Genomic DNA, 20960 nt, shown 5'->3' with positions numbered 1-20960 from the left:
GCTGCAGTCAAGGTTTGACGTACTTGTTAGTGTGCAAAGAGGACATTTTTCAACATGATGGGAGGGCACATGCAGTGACCTCAGATGAAGTAATGCATTCTAGATTCCTTCACAGCTCAACAGTGGTTCTTTTTAATCCCAGCAGTACCCTGAGCTCGTTTATTAAGTTAGCAAGGCATTCATATAGAAACCATGGGGCATTTAACAGCAGCTTCAGCTTTGAAAGGTTTAAAATTAAAGCAATATGTGTGACAACATTTAGGGTTACGTTTGCTGGTATAGTGTAATGGATAGCTCTTCAAGGATAAATGTATTAGAAACCTAAGGAACACATCTGCTGTTGAAAATGTTCATTTATTCGTTGTTCTTCATTATGATTACTTTGTCAGCTGTGCTTCATTTTGCAGAACACTTCAATCCCCATTGCCATTTTGAGAGGAAGCAATGCACAGTAATGGTAGATAAAAACAGGCAGCTAAAATTGCCCATAGGCCAACCAAACATTAATATACATCTTCCTTAAGTGTTATTAGAGAAAATCTGGAATTTGATCATTCTCAGATTTCATCTGTTAAAGCTTAAAAATAAGTATACAGTATAATCATGAATACACCTACGTCAATGAAATATCGTTTGAGTTTATTAGCAGCAGACTGAATTTCTTCAGAAATATTCTTTTTTGGCCCCCATTGGCCCTTACCAATCATGGCCTCCTAATAATCCCCCTCTATGAATTGGCTTCATTACTCTGCTCTCCTCCCCATTGATAGCTGGTGTGTGGTGAGAGTACTGGTGCACTATGGCTGCCGTCGCATCATCCAGGTGGATGCTACACACTGGTGGTGGTGGAGGAGGGGAGTCCCCATTACCTGTAAAGAGCTTTGAGTGGAGTGTCCAGAAAAGCATTATATAAGTGTAAGCAATTATTATTATTATTATTATTATTATTATTATTATTATTATTATTATTATTATTAAATTGACTGCCTGACGGCTTGGCATCGATGGTAAGAATAGGGGTGTTGACCCTGGTGTCATGGATACATTCTGCTCTGGGCTTGGACAGTCTCGTGTACCTAAAGGAACCCCTTTAAATCACCTGGTTAAGCAATGTCTCACTTCTCAACCTATTCTGCAATGTAGTTGGGGTATTGTTGCATAATAGCTGCCATATATCACACACCTAGGTGCTGCACTTAGGTGATGAATGGAGTGGGTGTCCTTGTACACATAGTGCACTTTGGCTCCTTTGGAAACAGCACCCCACAAGTACAAATAATTAATTAATTTAGTTATTACGACAGTACAGTGGGCTTCAATTGCAGCCATCCAATTAATTACCACTGGTCTTGACAGACACAATCTGTGGTCTCTTTTTATCACTGATAAAGGATGTCTGCAGATAACAGCTCTTTTTGACAATGTTTTTATTCCCATTCCAAGGCTAGAAAACAAATAAGAACAACGCAATGCTAAACAAATCTGTAGATTCTGTCTTCCACATATTCATGAAAAATTCTTGGCCCAACATGCACAGATCTTTTTGACCACAGCTACCATATGAATTGGTAATATTATTAAATAAAAGAGCGCAAATAAAAGAGGTATTTAGTTTCCCATTAGTAATGGTTCCAGAAAACTGTATACGCCAATAACAAATATAACAAATTAGAGCTGAGTTAGTTTTGCTTTGCTGCTGAAAACAATTTTACATTCACAAGTGTCTTTTCACAATATACAGTAACTCATAATATTATGTTTGTTTGTTTTTAAACTGCATATTTAACTCCATTATTTTTCAAACTAGAAAATGATATTCATACTGCTAATGATTACTTGAGCTATTCCATATTTTTTAGTTCCATTTCTTCACATTTAATTAAAGTGTCTGTTTCTTTGAGTTTGGATTGGGAAGGTGTGTAGGACGGTATGTTATTTCCACATCTGGAAAACTGCATTCTGTACTGGATAACACAATACGTCTTCTAATTTTTAAAGATGGAAGTCAATTTTAAGTTGACCTGCTCTGTGCTTAGTCTGGGAGTAGCTCTTCAAGGCTTTTTAGGTGCTCTTGAATTAAAATAAAGTTCCTGTGTTTCATCACTCAGACACCCCAGTGAATTACAGACTACAGTGATCATTCTATCTGGACAAAAAGCAATAGGATTTACAGGGATGAGAAACACTGGGCCCCCATTTCCTTGAGGGGCATGCACTAGCCATCTCTTCAGAAGTGAGAGGAAGTACTTGGAAATATTTTTTTTCCTAAAAACTTCTTAAAATGGTTTATTTATCACAATAAATTCTCACTGCATGAGGGAGGGAAGATAGCACCCAATTATTTTTTATTTATAACATTGGTATTTTAATTTTTAAAAGCTCATTATTTCACAGAATATATTTTTTCATGAAGAATTTGATATGCCATGACAAAGCACATGCATTATTCTTACATATAATAATACTATCTTGATCATTTCTTTATAGTAATATCTATGTTTTTTTATAATGGATCAATTAAATTCTACCACTTTCAGCTTTGAAACTTCTGCTATATATTGGAAAACAAACTGGAGGAATTATGAGAAGCTTCACTGATGAATGAATAAATGCATTCCTGGGGAAATTAATGTTTATGTTACAGACTGAGCTATTCTTAGACCAGTCAGGTCCTTTGGGAAATACCGTATTTATACTCATAAATGACCATCAGGAAATTGCATTAATTTTGAAAAGCTCAGGATATTATGAATATTCAAACAGTGCAATTAGACAATTGGACGTTTTCACTCTTGTGTTTTGGAAATGAGCATTTGCATTTTGTGCATGCCCTGTTTCTTTGAGTTGGCATAGGAGTATGTGTAATTGAAGTGTGTTGTTATTAAATAATGGGTGTGTCTGGAAGAAGGTGCTTCGCTTTTTTTACCTGCCCCATCTCACTGATCCACAGTCTTGACAGTTCTGTAGCAATGGAATAATGGACTCAGCAGGTAATCATGTAAGGAGGCACTTTTTTTCACTTTTTACATACTGTATGTGAAAGAACAAGCTTATGTGTAAATAAGTAAACCATAAAACAGCTGCCATCAGAATGATTTTAGAAAATACTGATTATGTATTATGTTTTCTTGCATGATAAAGTAATATTTGAATTATGCTCAACACACTTACTGTACAACACAGGTTTTAATAATGCAGCGGTTCTATTGACAATAATATATTCACATTTAATAGACATAAAATCAACATTCCATGTGGCATGAAAAGGGAAATTCTAAAATATATTTACCCTCTATCTCATATCAATGAACCTCTTAGATTTTGTAAATGCATACACATTGAAGATTAATGAATATTAAATATTTAAGTGTAACTGTTATATGCATTCAGGAAACTACAGTAACTGCTGGACCACAAATTAAAGGTAAAAGGTTGTCTCTAATGCACGGTTATTTAAAAATGATAATACAGCCAAGATGGTATGGTGCTGTGGGTGTTAGAACTGTGCCCTCTCATCACTCAGTTTGCAATCCCCACTGGGATGAATGTGTGCAGGAGATAAAGTGTGCCTGTGTCCTGCGATTTACAGGTGTGGAGCGACAGTGCCCAGTGTCTGCTGGGTTAGGCTGTAGCTTAGTGTGACCCTCTAAGGGCCAAGCGATTAGAGAAAAAAAGACAGAAAAATGTGGCTGCTGCAATTTTATTTTGTGTTATTCAGACGTTAAATCATTTAAACATCCAAAGAATTAAAAATGCCATCTAAAACCATTAGACGTCCAAATTAAAAAAACTGATACATCCAACAACCATGACAGTATTCGCAATTAAAAATTGTATTCCATTTTTTCTGATGTTTTGACTTTTGCAAGATTAAAAAGTTGGTTTTCCCCATCTAAATTATTTGTTTGCTTTTTTCTCCCAGCTGTGAAAGCACAGTTTATGTGATCAGTATTTTTTTTTGCTGTGTAAACATTCTGTAGAGTTTATACTCAGTGGGAAGACTGTGTTGATATTCTCTGGGAAGAACCACAGATGACTGGAACCAGACACGCAGCCTACACTGTGGCCAGTTTACAGGGTTGTGGTGTTGAGTTCATTTTCTGCATCGCTCATCAAAATGACACTCAGGCATTGATCTCGATTGCTTAGATATTACATAAAGAGTCTTGCAAGTGGCAAGAAAGTGATAGAAAATTATTTTTAAGTTGATCTGATGTTCTCCCACTGTCTTAGGTTAACTGGAGTCTCTAAATTGTGCCTGTGTATGTCAGTGCTAAAGTCCACTCCCTAATACTCCAAGTGGAACCTGAGCAGATGAAAAATATCAGGTTGACATTAACAGAATGAAGTACAGAAGGATCGTGTATCCTCAGTAAATGGGGTTCTGACGAGGCAGTCATGAATGGGAGAAGAGTTGGAAGGAGATGCACCATCTAGAATATGTAAATGGTTGACTGGTGGAGGAATTCTGCAGAAGAGTGACTCCTGCAATTGTCCTGGTCACCATTCCATTGGCTTAATATCATATTCTGTCAAAATCTGTGTGAAAGCTGGTGAGTAATTTCTTCACAATAAAAGATGTCACCCACAGGTATCTGTCATCCATATGCTCATTCATCAAGTCCTTTGGTGACCAGCTAATGTTCACAAAAGCAGGATGATGCTGTTTGGAAGCCCCTAGTCACTATCTGGCAAAGAGGTGGCTGCTACAAGAGTAATACATACATAATTAACATACAAATAACATAAATAATTCAGCACAGAAGTCATTTTCTACCAAAGTTAAAAGGTTTGAATTGAATGGACAGCAAAATTCAATAAAAGCAGAAAAGTAGCAATACCTCCCCCAGTGAGTAAGTGCTAGAAGGTACAGACCTCCTCCCAGGGTTATCCCTTAACTCTTTATGTAACATAACAGGACAGAATTCGACTGGATTTCTGTTTCTGTATCTTTCAATTGTCTCCTTTTATTTCAGTCATAGAATACATACCAGTAAAAGTTTCCAGTTTTAAAAAAAAAGACACAGTAGGAAAGCTACAAAGCTTCTACATGCAAATCTACACAAGTGAGTTCAGGTTTTATCACAAAGGCCCATTAAAAATGAACACTGTCAACTTTCTGTTCTGCTTTATGAATTTCGATTCATGACCTCATGTTGCTCTATTCATAGTTGTACACACTTATGCCAATACTGCAGTATTTAAGAAGACAAGTCAGACAAGTCAGGCAACTCTAAACCCACAACAAGAAAGTGTCTCTCCCACACACAGTGCTGCCATGATTATCTTTAGCACAAGCTGCACCTCCCCCTATTTCTACCTTTCCTGTCTCTCTGGATCAGGATGTATCTGAAAATGATGAAGCAGAATATAACATTAACAGTTATCCAGGGTTTCAGCTATGGTGGTAGATTCTATCTTATCTAATTTGTGTCAGATACACCACACCTGCCATTGAAGTTTAAGTAATAGAGCCAGCAGTATAATTGTCAATGCAAGGCAGGAGAAGCACAAAGCAATTGGCAGTGCTGTGCAATTGAAACTGGACAGATGAGTCTTGAGAAAAGTCTGAACTGTGGTGATAGTTCAGTCTTGACTTGCACTGAGAGCTGTTTCTACCACTGTGGGATAAGGGAGAAGAAGTGAACGCTGGAGATTGAGGAGCCAGGGGAAACTTGTTGGCCAATAAGGCATTGCTTGTGTTTTTTTTGGTGCCTGCCGTGTTGTGCTTGTATGCAGTGTGGTCCTCCTGATACGGATTACTTGTCTGTGGCGAGCTGTCCTACACTGTTCCTGTGTAGCAAACTCATCCTCACCTTTGGTGCACCACAGACACAGGAAGACTTCCATCCCCACTGCAGTCTCACTCTCAAACAATGTAAAAGAAATCTCTTATCTGCTGCAACACTGTTCTACTGTATTCTTTATTAGCGACGTTTCTCTGTTTTTGGTGTATTGTTGTGTAGCACCCTGCCATAAAAAAAAAAATTCCCCAAGAGGTACATAAAGCTTAGAGCTTGAACTCTTCTCACTGTATCACTGCAGAACAGCAAAGTTACACCCAGAGAGTCTGGAGTTTATTACTGGAGTGTAAAATTCTTCGTAGCAAAAAATATACAGGTATTTCTGGAAACCTCTTATTGTACATTCACAGTGTTTAAAACAGAAAGCTCTGGGCCACCGTGACCCTGAATTGGATAAGCTGTTATGGAAAGCGATGTTATCAAGATGTGATGGTTTTCCAGGCTGAGATTCTAGGGCTGTATTTCTGTACTACATGGGAATTCTGGAATGCGCTCATCAAAAATGCCTAATATCAATAGGTACATACTTTTAGGAACAAGAAATAGACATTTTAATTTTTTGTTGTTTTTGTTTTCTCAAAAAACCCATTGAGTGTAACATCTATCCATGCTCAGTAAGATTCTTGTCTCCAGTGAAGATTACAGCAAAACCAGATCTTTTCCAGAAGCACAGGGTCCAAGATAGGACTGCTCTCTCACTGAAGCAGACACACCACAGCCAAAGAGGAAAAAACAGTTCCTAGCAGACAGTTAAAATTAGTGTTGGGAACCGCCACTGGAGAATGTACCGCGATATACTGCATGTCATGCCCTCTACATCTAGAGGGCACTCCTTCTCTCTCCTTTTCCTAGTTTCTTTGTGCTTTACTTGTTCTTCCGATGTGTCTTGTTGTCTGGGGCTATACAGTATATTTCCTGGTTTCCCTATCCTCCTCGCTCTATATTGGATTGGGATCGGAAGTCGGTAGACTAGTCTCATCAGGTCGCCCCACGTCCGCCGCCTGAGGGCTTCGTGTCTTTTCCCTGACTCTACCCAATACCTTGAGCCCGGAGTGTCTCCACAGCTAGCCTCCAGCTTTCGCGACACCGCGGTATACCGTGAACTATTTTTCATGTTTATATATGGAGACTCTCTCGTAGTTTGATTTCATGATTAGTAAAACATTTTGAGTTGTACACAAAATAAGGAAAATGATGTTGTTTTGTTGTTTTATTGGAACCAAAGAACTAGAAAGAACACTAAACAGCGTAACAGAACAATGTAACAACATGCAGATTTTTGTCAATCGTTAAATGATTATTTTTTTCACAAGGTGTTGGAGGTTAATTTTGCTTCGCAAGACAATGTAAAATTCAAAATATAACAGGTGCTTGTAAGTTGTAACTTTTTTTCTTTACAATGAGTTGACATTCACAACTTTATGAAACATGTTTAGCATGTTCAATTGCCTTTGGCTATTTCATCGAAAACTTCAAAAAATCCTCAGTACTTGTTTAAAACATTGCTGAGACAAGACATTCTATATTGACTTAAACAGCTTAAGACAATCTTACTTGCAAAAAAGAAAAAAACTCAAAGCATGTCTTATGGTAATAATGGAATTAAAAACATGATCAAGACTAGACTTCCTTCCCGACTAGAGTTGTAGTAGAATCAGAAAAACTAGAAAAAACAGCACATGTTCAATGGGTCATTGGGAATGCCTGTATCGATGAAAGTCAAGGTCGTTCTGAACCAATCAGCTGCAATTATTTGTGTGATTTCTGAAATCACGTCATATTTCTAAACTTACTAGCTAATGATAGGCAGGAAATACCTTTATAGTATGACTTTTTTTAACTCACCCTTTTAAAGTTTACAACATTTTATCGCCGTCATTTTGTTGTTTGAATCAAATTTGATTTTATGAATGTAAACAGTAGAAAATCTTTGTTAAAATCGAAAAAATTAAACCGCTAACGGAGGTACATACGACTAAAGAACCGCGGTTTACCGGGATACTGGTTTTACCGCACACTTCTAGTTATAATATAGCCAGCATGCCTTTAGGAAGTGGGGGGGGGGGGGGGAGTCCACAACAACCAGCATCTGAATGTCACAGAGACACGGGTTGATAGTTCAGTTGGGATAAAATCTAACAAAACATCAACAGTTTCACTCTTTTGCTTCACTTTTTAAAATAAAACTACAATACAAAAACCCCAGTAGGCGGCACTTTCTTTTAAAAACCAAAAAAAACAGTCCTGTTGTTTAGGTATTCAATGACCACTTCTAAAAGCCTTCGTTATGGGCTCAGCATAACTCCAGTGTCTTCCAGTTCTCCTTGTGGAAAGCACTGAGACACAGGGGAAGGGACTTTATGAAAAAACGTGGGAATTGTATCTTTCTCCAAATGTGCATCCAGGCATCAGGCACAGTTTTTCCTTCACCTCCCATGCTCTGATCACTGTGAAATGCATCCATACCAATGAATCCTTAATCATTAAAACTGGAGCAGAGGGCAGGCAGTTTAAATCAAAGTCACTATGTACAAACCTTGAAAACCTCTTGGCATTTTCTGCAAGGGTCCTAACCTTGAAGAAACTTTAGCTGTATTTTTTTTTCTTTCTGGTACGTGGAGAGGGTAAGGATTCAAAGGATATTGGGGAATATTGTGTGGATCACAAAGCAACAGAAACTTAAGAAGAGGATTGCATTCCCAGCACTGTGCTGCAGCTTGTCCTAATTATTTATTCTAGACCTGCATCTGCTTTAATCCTGGGGTTTTAGAGAGCGCAATAGAAGCGAAGCATGGGACATACCTCAGGCGGAACAAAGACTAAACTGCAAGCCAGCATTCCCTGCATTCTGAAAAACGTGAAGAGCTCACTTTCTGTATATCTGAACGTCTGGGAAAACATGCCTCCCTAATCCAAGGTATTTTAGAACACAAGGCTGCCTTTTCTCTAGTGTTAAAATGAATAAGTATGCTCTGGAGATCTGGGTGCTTTTTTTATTTTTACTGCAGTTACTGTACCTTTGAAGAAGGACAGTACTGTCCGAGAGTCTTTCATAGCCTATGAACAAAAACTTCCAGTTATTGAATGTTTTGACTAGAATATCTCCTAACAGACTTTGTACACTGTCCCAGACACCTCTTCAATGGTCTTTGGCTAGGTTCAGTATTTCCCATGAAAACAGATCGCAACATAAATCAGACTCACTATTGCTCTATATATTATTCTGCTGATTAAGTCTGTTTAAGAAAAAGGCCATCCTTAACATAGCCTAGCAAACCTTTCCTTAACATGGTATTTCATTCTCTGCTTCTTTTTCAGCTGAAACTTTAAGGGGCTTATGAACCTTTCTCCTTTGTAAGTAGTGTATAAACATTAAGCACAAAAGCCTGTGTGCTGAACTAACAAAACCACTTTATGCAAATCTTGTGCTTTTGAAAAGATACAAATACTTCAGCACGCCAGGTTCTTAAGTATCTTCAGGTGTGCATTTTTTGTATGTGGTTATGTACAGTATTTGGCAATGACAGCAGACACTGTTGCATTTTAACAATTCTAACACAATGAACCACATTCATTGAGATTTTTCAACCATGTTAAGTATATGAAAAACAAACATGACCCAGAAAGAAAGGAGTCACTAAGGGCGTCTCCTGTAACACTCAAAATACCTTTCTTAATAATTTTCTGATACTTCGAAAGTTCAAAGTCTTTTTTTCTTTTCAGGCAGAAAAAATACATAAACTTCACATAATACTTAATGTAAAGTGATAATTGGTAAATAGCATCTAATGTATCTACTGTACTGTAAGGGCTCTCTTCAGCAGACTGTGCGCAATGTCTTCCAGCAGAAATTATGCAAAGTTAATTGTGATTCAGAACCCAGAGTTCACTGTTCAAACCATCAAGCCAACCAAATTGTGAAAGTGCTTTGAAAATTGTAGTTATATTGATCAGTTAATAAACATATTTAAAATTTTTGTGACTAGAATTCAGTTAATTATACAAGTTTACAAATGATTATCATTTATGATATTTAACCAGAATCTCAAAACTCACAAACCAAAAAAAAAAACTTTTTTCTAAATACATCTAAAAACAACTGTACATCATCAACACAGTAATGTTTCAATCAGCTAAATTATATTCATATTTAGAAAATCAATACTTTCTGCTGGTGGTATTGGTTGTCTAGGAGTGGTAATAAATTAATATTTAATATGACTATTCAGAATTTCAATTCTATTTAAAAGGGGATTTGGTATACCATGAAACAATGAAGACTGACCATCAACAATGTGTTAAAGAAAACTGGAACTTTGCACTGTATATTTCTAAGCCAAGGAAGACTTCTAAAAACACAATCTGAGAAATCTGTTAAATAAATTACATACAGTAAGTGAACAACCTAGTGCCAAAACCATTCTTCTCTTATTACTATTTGTCACTATTGTGCATGTTTATGGTAGAAAAGAAATTCAATAACCCGTTTTGCCATAAATGCTAGTATTCTAGTGCTGCAAGTTTTTGAAACCACTGTCTACTTTATCCTATATGGACTTCAAATGCCTAAAATTACCTTTTACAAATACAATCTGAACTGTTCACAACCTTGGCTCACACACCGTGGTTTATCTAGCCTGACTGCAGGTTTACACTTTGCCAAAGTAAAAAATGTGTACACACTTTAATGTTTTTTTTTCTCTCAAGAATTAATTGAAAATATATCATATGGGAAAAATGTTGCATTAAAAAAAAGTACTTTAGCAGAGATTTGTAAATATTTACTCCACATGATCAAAATATATTGTATCCGTATTTCCATTTCAGGTATTTTGGTCTTGGGATGCAATGTTATATACCATTTTTGTTTCACAAAAGGTTCAGTAGAATTTTCCAATATTCTTCTTTAGGGAAGGTGTGTGAATGTACAGAACCCACTACATTCGTTTTTACTACTGGTACAGTATGTATTAATCATACAGTGCCTTGTAAAGGTATTCTGACCCTTCCTATGGTGTCATATTTTCTGAAATTACAAATGATGCCTGCACATTAACTATTTTTTTAATTCAAACCCTAGTGCTTAATTCTAAGAATACTTAGGCTAAGATAAATTGCAGTAAACGTCAACAAAAACTGAGACAGAAAAGACAAAACTGAAATATATTGGTTGCGCAAATATTTAGACCCATCAACTCAGTATCTAATGGAAGTGCCTTTGGTATTAATTAGAGCCACAGTTCTTTTCCAGCAAATCTCTACTTTTCACGCTGGCTTGGTGCACGTTTTGCTCATTTTTCTCAGACGATTTGCTCAAGCTCTCTCAAGGTAGAGTAGGGATGGCTTATGGACAGAGGTTTTCAAGCCCTTCCACAGAATCAAAAGGATTCAAGTCAAGACCTTGAGTGAGCCAACCAAAGGCATTCACTGTTTCATTCACTACCCACTCCAGTGCAGCTTTGCAGTTGTTTTTAGTCCTGTTGAGAGGTCATTTGAATCCCAGTTTTTAATTATATAGCTGATTGAAACAGGTTTTCCTCTAGTATTTGCCTGGACATTTGCTCTGTCCATTTTCCTTCAACCCAAACAAGCTTCGCAGCTCCTGATGAAAGGTGTGTTCTTAGCATGATGCTGCTAGCCCAATGGCTGACAATAGGGATGGTGATGACTGAATGATGTACTGTGTTGGGTTTGTGCCAACATTTTGCAAAAGTCTCATTCGACTAGAAAGCATTTTGCCACATGTTTTGTTGTATCACTTAAATGCTTTGTTGCAAGCTAAATGATTAGAGATCAGAAGTGAGTTTGCCAGAAAAGCTAGCTTTGTGGAATGGCCAAGATATTGTTCGCTCGTGGATTTTGTTCCCATACTCATTGACCTCTGTAGCTCCTTCAAAGTTGCTGCTGGCCTCACAGTGGCATCCCTAACGAATTTCCTTCATGCCTGGAAGCTCAGTTTGGAAGGAAAGCCTCATCTAGGCAGTGACTGATTACTAAGACGCACCTTCCCTTTCTTGACAACTGAGTTGACTGTGCTCACAAGGATATTCAGAGACCTCAGTATATTTAACCTTTTCCATGATCTGTGCTTTTCAATAACTTTATCCTTGACTTGGTTTGAAAGTATTGATGGTTGAGTCTTTGTGTGAAATTCATTACCTGGCCAAAGAGCCTCACAAAGACAGGTCTCTTTTTTTATTTGAAATCAGGAGAACCACATTTATTGCACAAAGACAGGAGTCACTTCATTAATTCTGTGGCTTGTTAAGGTAAATTACTGTAAGTTAAGGTCCATTAATTCGATTTTGCCTCAATAAAGGGTTTGAATACTTATGCAAAAATGCCTTTTCTATTTTTATTTTATGTTATCTATTTACTTCTTTCTTTTTGAATTTAGCTTTTGTACAATAACAGACACAAGCAGGGGATGCTCACCCTGTGGTCTGTGTGGGTCCTAATGCCCCGGTATAGTGGCGGGGACACTATACTGTAGTGGGCACTGTCTTTTGGATGAGATGTTAAACTGAGCTCCTGACTCTCAGTGGTCATTAAAGTTCCTCAGGCGCTCGATAAGAGTAGGGAGTTATCCTGGTGTCCAGGCCAAATTTCCTCCTTCGGCCTTTACCGTGGCCTCCAAATTGTCCCCATGTATGATTGGCTTGCACTCGCCCTGCAATGGATAAGCGTCCTGTCCAGGGTGTACCCTGCCTTGCGCTCGTTGCTTGCCAGGTAGGCTCCGGCTTCCTGCGACACCGCATGGTATACATGACATGACAGGACAATAACAGACAGAATTTTCCATGTTTGTACTTTTGTTTGTGATTATAAACATCTATCCACTGCTATCTCAGGGCATGACCTGTTACAAATCTCTGAGCGTAAAGTTAAGTCAGTGCTTTAAATAGAAACAAATTTGCTCCATACAATGCCTTAGAAACTGTAAACAGTCCTTATTTAATCCTCAGCTGCAAGCCTGAATATGGGAAAATAAATGTGAGTATTCAGCGATGGATTACACCACGCATGTGAAAATTTCAGTCATTTCCTGTTGCAGGATATTTTGGGAACTTGTGAGTATTCAATTCGTGAAAAAAAAAGGTTGGAAACAACTCCCACAACTCAAATGAATTTAAAAAAGACCCATGATAATTTAATTTGCAAAACTAAACAAAACCACAGCGCTGAAGAGCACAACAGCTCCTAAAAAACATTTAGTATCTGATATTGAACTCAAAGGCTTTTGATTTAAAAAGGATTTAGTTCTCCTACTAGAGAAATAAACACAAAAACAACAATGTACTGTATGCAGGGATTTTGTTTCTCCTTGCATTTGTGTGCACAAATTCGCTAGAGCATTTGAAGATATCCCATTTTCTTCTACAGTAACTGCAAAGAAAAGAAAAGCAATCTTTCCCAGGCTCCTGGTAAGCCTGCCGATAATAGTGAGGCAATGATTTTAATGAAGGCTTTTGGGATTTTCAGCCATTTTATCTTGCACTTTAAATAGCCAGATCTGGTAACACAACAAGTGATCTGCCCTAATGGTTGTGACATCTGAGGCCAACTCTGGCAGGCTTTATGATAACAAGAAGACCAGTCCATATACTCTGCACCTGATATGCAGACAAAGATAAGTGAACTGCAGCTTCAATTATGTTAATTATACCCCCTTGAGCACCCTGAAGGGAAAAGGTTTTTGAAATAAAACAAACCATATCACAAAAACAGTCTTACAGCACAAGAGACACATTACTGCAATACTCTTAAGTTCTTTCCATATTGCGTGATATTAAAATTTTAAACAAACTGTATAAACAAGGTGCAGAGAGATTGTTGATATATGCTTCTATTCTTTATACACAGTCAGCCTGGTTTAAATCAGTAAAATAGAGTAAATATAACTGTCTGGCAACACACGCAAAACTGTTGGCCTTCAAGTCATCTGATATTCTGTAGTAAACCTTTTACCTACTTGAATTAAACAAAATAAAAATAGAAGACAACTCAATATTTATTTGATTAATAATGGTTATTAATTAAGAAAAGACTCTTTTCCTGGGATGTGTTTTTTAACAAATGAACATAGAGTTTGCTTTCCTCCATGTAGTTAATAGACTGGTTAGTACCTGGATGGGAGACCTCCCGGGAAAGCTAAGGCTGCTGTTGGAAGAGGTGTTAGTGGGACCAGCAGGAGGCGCTCACCCTGCGGTCTGTGTGGGTCCTAATGCCCCAGAATAGTGATGGGGACATTCCACTGTAAAAAGGTGCAGTCCTTCGGATGAGACATATAAGTGGGATCCTGACTCTCTGTGGTCATTGAAAATCCCAGGGCATTTCTTGAAAAGAGTAGGGATGTTACCCTGGTATCCTGGCCAAATTTCCCACTGGCCTTTACCAATCATGGCCTCCTAATAATCCCCATCTGTGAATTGGCTTTATCACTCTGTTCTCCTCCCCACTGATAGCTGATGTGTGGTGAGAGTACTGGTGCACTACGACTACTTCATCCAGGTGGGGCTGCACATTGGTGCTGGTGGAGGGGAGTCCCCATTACCTGTAAAGAGCTGTGAGTGGAGTGTCCAGAAAAGAGCTATATAGGTAAGGATTTATTATTATTATTGTTGTTGTTGTTGTTATTGATAGTAATACTATTCATTCATTAAAATTACTTTTTAATAAGTTCCCAGACACCTCATAACACTGGTCCTGGGCTCAGTTCCTGGGGGGCTTTTTGTGTAGAGTTTGTATGTTCTCCCCATGTTCAGATGGTTTCCTCTGGGTTCTTTCATTTCCTCTTCTGGTAAGCTAATTGGCTTCTGTAAATTTGGCCCAGGTGTGAGTGGGGATATGAATGTGATTGAGGTATTGTAGTTTCCATTCATTCTTACAGGAAAAAAAGAAGGATTATTTAGAAACAATGTTTAGAATTATAGAGACAAATTTTAGAATAATTTAAAATGTTAAATATTAAAGAAAAGGCACATGAATAAGATATGACAGAGGTAGACTTATTTTATAGAAATGATCAAAGGTGTATAGGTAAGCATTCTAATGGAATCATAAACGTTACAGTAATACCTGCTCCACACACACACTGCAGGGCTCTGCAATGCATACTGTACACAAAGTTGAAGTAACACATGATTTGGCATTGTCCTTCAGAGCAGAATCTCCACTTAAAGCACGCTGCCTGTACAACACTATATTTAGCTACTGGGCAAAAACCATTTTGTCGCATACTAACAAACTGCTGTATAAACAAAATCACTAATACAGTTGTAATGTAAATATGTTATGGTAATATTTTACGCACACAATAACACTGAAAACACCCATGACAGCTGTGTCAAACATAATCAGACGTGTTCCCACATAACAACCAAAATGTGACCATGGCTTAAGCCTACAAGTACAGTATACCACAAAATGGCAAAGCTTCAACTTCTCTCTCCCAACACCAACAGCAATAGCCTCTCTGCATTACTTATGCAGTACAGTAAAAGTCAACTCAAGTATGACAAACGCAGGTAGTTAACGGTAATGAGGAATATGTAGAACACTGGATATGTGTGAAATCAATGTCTTACTCTTTGGGCTATGAAATGCAACAGCAGGTTACACCATCATAAAACAGGCAACAAAAACTTGCAGACATGGCAAAGCATGGCAAATAAAATTCATTCTCACCTTCAATCTAAATCTCACACTCCATTTAACAGTTCTGCTCATGCTGTATATTCCTTTGACCTGGCAACATTATGCTTGCTGTATGAACAAGAAAAAAAAACTGTGTCTCTGAATGTCACATTTTCTAGAAACGTCTTCTTGATGTTGGCGTCACCTTGGTTGTCCTGTTTATTGCTAAACAAGACTTGACTGTCTTTGTGTCAGGCAGGTGTGGCCAAGTTTTTTTTCCCCATAAGGAATCCACTTATCCAGCCACAACTGACAAAGGGATATGGAACATTTGTCCATGAGCTCAATGGACTGTCCACACAGATAAATAAAATGCTGCTGTACTGCTACAGTATGTTTAACACTTGTTAAACTTGTTTAAAAACAAAGTTAAAAAAACAAAACATTGCACAAACCCTAATATCTGATATTAAGTGAAACACATTTTAGTAATGTAAAATAACATTTACATGCAAGCATTACTTATCCTGTTTCATCTTACACTAATATAAGCAAACATGACAGTTTCTAAGGGGGAAATGGTTTATTATTTAGCAAAGGAGCCAAAAAACATGTGTTTTGCTCTAAAATCCCTTTGCTAGAATTTGCAAGAGAGAAACCTTACACCCTCCATTAAGAAACAAGCCTGTCGCTAAACAGACCACTTGAAAGATGAAAGCTTTCAAAATGAAATAATCCTTCTGTTCAGTTTTTAATGATCTTGTATTCTGACTGTTTCCTTCCTCGTTGTATGCGTATTACAGATCTTATCAGATTTCAGCACTGAATTACAAATGATTGCCAATTCTAGTCCAAGAAAGGTAATAATAGTGTGCTTGCCTAACTCAGCCAGTGTGTGCATTACTTAAAAGAGAGTTTTCCATTGGTCACCATTCTTCTACACCTCTGGCTCATACTGCAAATCTGTAAATTACACAAGTTCGTCTTGTGATCTATAAGGCTATGTTAATAAGAACAGGAAACCCAAACAGTACCCAGATCCTTCTGCGACACTGGTATGATAATGTTAACAATGAAAAAGGTCATCCCTTAAAAATGTGAACAATATAAAATCTGTGGTTTAATGAAGCAATAGTGCCCAGGGGGAAAAACAAGAATTTTGGCCAAAAATTGTTAATAAGGATTTTTTGCATGTCCATTTAATGGTTTTATATTATAAAATGCTGTAAAACACTATTGAAAACTACCATGCAGCTTACTGGGACTGCCAGTGGTTATAAACTGTATACACACACTTTAAATATCATGTTTCGCAAGTGTTTTCTGAAGTGACTCTTTTGTTAATTCAGTTTCCATGCATTGTTGTGCTCTCCATCATCTTACCTCTAACCTCTCTTCCCTACCTATATTCTCTCTCTCATTTACCATCTGCGGACTGACAAGTCATGCTGTTGCTTTCTGCACCAATCTTCCCTGCTCACTCCTCCTCTTCCTCCCCTCTTGCCCCTGCTGTTGTGCTACCAAGTAAAAACAAATATCAGGGTGGCTTGTCTCCCATCATCTTCCTATGCCCCCTTCCTATGCCAATCTGTCAGTTGACTGCTACGTTCTTCTCCACTGCTGCTGTCCTGCTACAGTACATTGCATATCCTATGTTTGTATTACATTTCATCTTTCCGTTGTGTTGCTGTACTATTGAAATCTTCTGTACTGGCTTAGGTAAACAATTGATCTTTGGAATTTTACACTGCAGTGATAATATATTTCTAATAATGTATTTTGAAGTTTACTTGCATAAATAAATAAACCTAATAAATACTGTGCATCATTAATTAGTTGGTGGATAACAACACTTCCTCACATGTATATAAGGCTTTTCATCTTGAAGGACAGATGAGGTGGAGAAATGAGAAAGTGCTTCATCAGATTAATTAAAGGACTTTTAAGGGGGCTATATTTTGTAAGCCCAGAGTGGAATTTGACCAGGACAAACAGGGCTTTTTGATTATTAATTGGCCACAAATTCAGGACTTCAAAAGCAAAGTTTCATCTGAAGGGCAGACATTTCCTACAACACACTGTCCTCTTTCAAGATACTTTGGCATTGGTTTGGAAACTCTGGTTCAGTGTGAAGAGTGCCACCTATTGGTCCACAAAGACCACTTACAACAAAACGCTGGTGTTTCTCAGACGTCTCCCGTTCAAGTACACAACCCACCCTTTCTTAGTTTCAAAGATACAAGCTCCAGCTACAAGCCACAAGGTGGTAATGCCACTTTCAAATGACAATGAAAAGATAATCACATACAAGTTCTGCTGTTACTTGAAAAGAGCAAAACACATTAACAATATTATCATTTAACATGATAAAATCTTCATCTTACCTCAACAGAGTTGCAGATCTCCTGCTCTTACAACTGCAGTCCTATATGTCAACAAGAATCAACTTGTGTTTTGCTGTCTGCTAAGATGATTTGTGACCCATTTAAATAGAAACACTGGAACAATTGTAATCATGCCAAACTTGCCATTTCGGGTGGAATATATACTGTACAACACATCAGAGTGAATAACAGCAGCAAGTAATACAGTATAATTCTTACCAGCATTTTCTTTTAAATGGATTTAAGAAACATCCTTGATCCAATGCATTTTAAGATTCTGCATTTAATTTAAAACAGTCAATAAAGCATTTTTTCCCTTGGATATTTCACTTGTTTACTTGGATTACTCCTTTTATGATGAGAATGGCGGAAGAGCTTTACAAATTACTCATCATGAGTCACTCCTGTTATGTGTCCAAACATCAGTAAGTAGGCTACGACATAAAACATCTTGTAGCAGATGATTCAAAGGGATGCATGAACAAACACAGAGATGGTACAGGGTGCAATGTGCATCTACTGATACCAAAATGGGAAAATGTTGAATAACCTTAAGACAGCACTGCATAAAGTGAGATGGTAGGTTTATATGATTATACATTTCTGTCGTTTTTCACTTTATGATGATATTTCCTTTTTTTTTTTAGATTTTCCAGGATAAAGCATTTCCTCTTTTTTCTGAAAGACTGAAAAAGTATTCCCCTTCAGAAGATAGAAAACACCCTCGAGAATATGTACTGTACTGTTCAACAAACAGATATGTTCGTAAATGTTCTCTAACCTTAACTTGATGAATCATTGTTTTTTCTTCTTCATTTTATGAGAAACAGCTTTAAGCACTTCATGCAAGCCGTGTGAAATACTGCCAAAACGCTCAAAATTATGTCAGGAGTTTTTTTTATTAACCTTCCGATCATTTATATCAAAGATTTAACAGAACATTAGATTCACAGATTGGCACAAGACACACGGCTTCTAATTCGCTGTAAGTGTCGTATCAGCACTATCTTTACACTAAACTTTCACAAGCTCAGTTAAGCAGCAATTAATCTAAATAACCTGGCTGACGCTCCATGTGTCATTGTGTACACTGTACTTTGAACTGTAGAATTATTGATGTATTGTGTTCTTCTGCCCTTCGAAGATATAATTCAATCTATGTAATCATGAAACATTACTTTTCTTCCATCCTACATATTAAAGCCAAAACCCTAACCTCATTGTTATAATGATGCAGAACGATCTACTTTTTTTTACATGGTTGTATAAAATGACTCCACAATGCAATTGCCCGTTCTTCCAAAAGTTTGCTTAGTATTAGAAAAGTGCGCTTTGAATGTGGTGATCCGCTATGCTGATTGTAATCCTGACTGATCCGCCGTACAAGTTAATTACATTTGCTTGCCAAAATCCGTATTATGGAATGAATTATTTCATAATCACAAAACCCAGACGCGCACAATGATTGTGTAAACTCGGGTCTTAACAGGCAATACCTGTAGAACAAAACTGCCACCAAAAGACACGAGTGTCAGTACATCTCGCCGTAGACCTGAACGTAAACCGAAACAAATGTAAACTGCTTAGTATCAGTTATTTCTAACTGAATTGTTTGCGTATGCGTAAGTATAAAATAAGTAAATACAACATTCCTACCTCCGACTTCCACACGATGTAGGACTGGGAACTGGACTGTTGCAGCTTTTTCTGAAGCCACTTTCGGGGAGAGAAGATGGTACTGCTGCTCCCCGATGGGCTGAGCGCAGGGCTTCTTGCGAGGAAAGGTAGATCCCATGCCGTATTCCTTTTCACACCCTTTATGTCATAGTCAAACTGAAAATTGGAGGATGGAGAGGTTTCTAGAGGAGTGCATGGACTGGAGACGGAAAGAGGTGGCTTCACCTTCAGCGACTTGAAGCGCAAATCTAGCTTTGAAGCGGTCAGATTTTCCGCCGAGATCTGAGGAGACAAGTTGCTTGTGCAGCTACCGGCTTCCCTCGAGCCAAGACAAGACATGCCCATGTTTTCAAAATCATCCTTTGTTCCTTCTGTGTCTGTCCCATAGTTTCTTATGATGGCTGGATCCAGGCTCCGTGTCTGCCTTAACCTCCTTTTGGAGATAGCTTTCGATGCTGGAGACGAACAGGAGAAAACGCTGTTCAACAGCCCCTGAGCCGACATCTCCTCAATTCAAGCCCCCACGGACAGCACACCTGAATTCCCGTTTTATATCTAATGGACTTGAAAATACTCCAGAATCCAAAACTTCACAGGCTAAACAAACCATGACACCAAATTCAACCCAGCGTTGCAGTCTCTGTCTTTACACCTTAACATTTCTTGCATGGCATTACTGTCAGGATGAAAAGTGCAGTGAGTGCTGCGTAAGGAACTACAGTGCAAAACTCCCCTCTTGATGTCCTCGCTGCCCTGTGGATTCTGTACCGCGCGTAAACTGCTTTCAGAGCCAGTGAGGTCGAACGAGGAGAGGCTGGAAGATTGTGGTTTCACAACTCTAACCCCTTCTCGCGTCACTCCAGAGCATCACAGCTTCTCTCCATCCTATTCAGAATTTCCTCTGCGAGCTGTCACCCGCTCGCAGTTGTACAACCACTGCGCGCTGATCTGGGCTTCCTTTTTTCCCAAATAGGAAGACGATCGTGGTTTCTGCCAAAAAATATCGGTTTCTAAATTATTGAATATTCCTTTTTGGCGAAATTCTTCCAGCGGCAATTAACGCTCGTCACAAATCGATAGTTAAAACACAACATAGTGATCTGAACTGTTTCCTGGTACGATAATGATGGTGATAATTATAATAAAAAGAAAAATACCAAATATAATGGTTTTTTTTTCAAAGTAGCGTGTAAATATAATTCGATTTTCAGTTTGGCTTGACCATATTTGTGTCTTGAAGCTGGAGACGAACGAGAGTTGCAGTAAAATGGATATGTTAATCACGAAACAAAGCTATAATGACCTGTTAGCTATTTCCAAAACTACTTTTAATTTGGCTTTACCAGTAAAAGATGTGTTCTAAATCCTTGCTGTTTCGTTATAAAAACCAGCTGTATATACAGTACTATATACAGGAAGTGCAAACATGTTTAATATACTGTAAAGAATGTTTGACAAT

General features: G+C 37.9%; 1 protein-coding gene across 3 annotated transcripts in view; it reads right to left on the bottom strand.

The window, feature by feature from the left end:
• LOC102687382 (rho GTPase-activating protein 6) overlaps nucleotides 1–20376 on the bottom strand; it is a 160415-nt gene extending 140039 nt beyond the window's left edge. The window contains exon 1 of one of the 3 annotated variants that reach the window (XM_006639108.3): nucleotides 19481–20376. In XM_006639108.3, coding sequence (XP_006639171.2) covers nucleotides 19481–20005 — 525 coding nt within the window. In that variant the 5' untranslated portion in view covers nucleotides 20006–20376. Of the gene's footprint in view, nucleotides 1–15491; nucleotides 15551–19480 lie in introns of those variants that run through there. The other 2 variants (XM_015363959.2, XM_069178908.1) reach the window with 2 other exon arrangements.
• Nucleotides 20377–20960: the final 584 nt, after the last annotated feature.

Source organism: Lepisosteus oculatus, chromosome 15 (assembly GCF_040954835.1).
Source record: "Lepisosteus oculatus isolate fLepOcu1 chromosome 15, fLepOcu1.hap2, whole genome shotgun sequence".
Lineage (NCBI taxonomy): Eukaryota > Metazoa > Chordata > Actinopteri > Semionotiformes > Lepisosteidae > Lepisosteus > Lepisosteus oculatus.
Note: the sequence above shows the minus strand (reverse complement) of the source record. Positions and strands in the feature narration are given on the sequence as shown.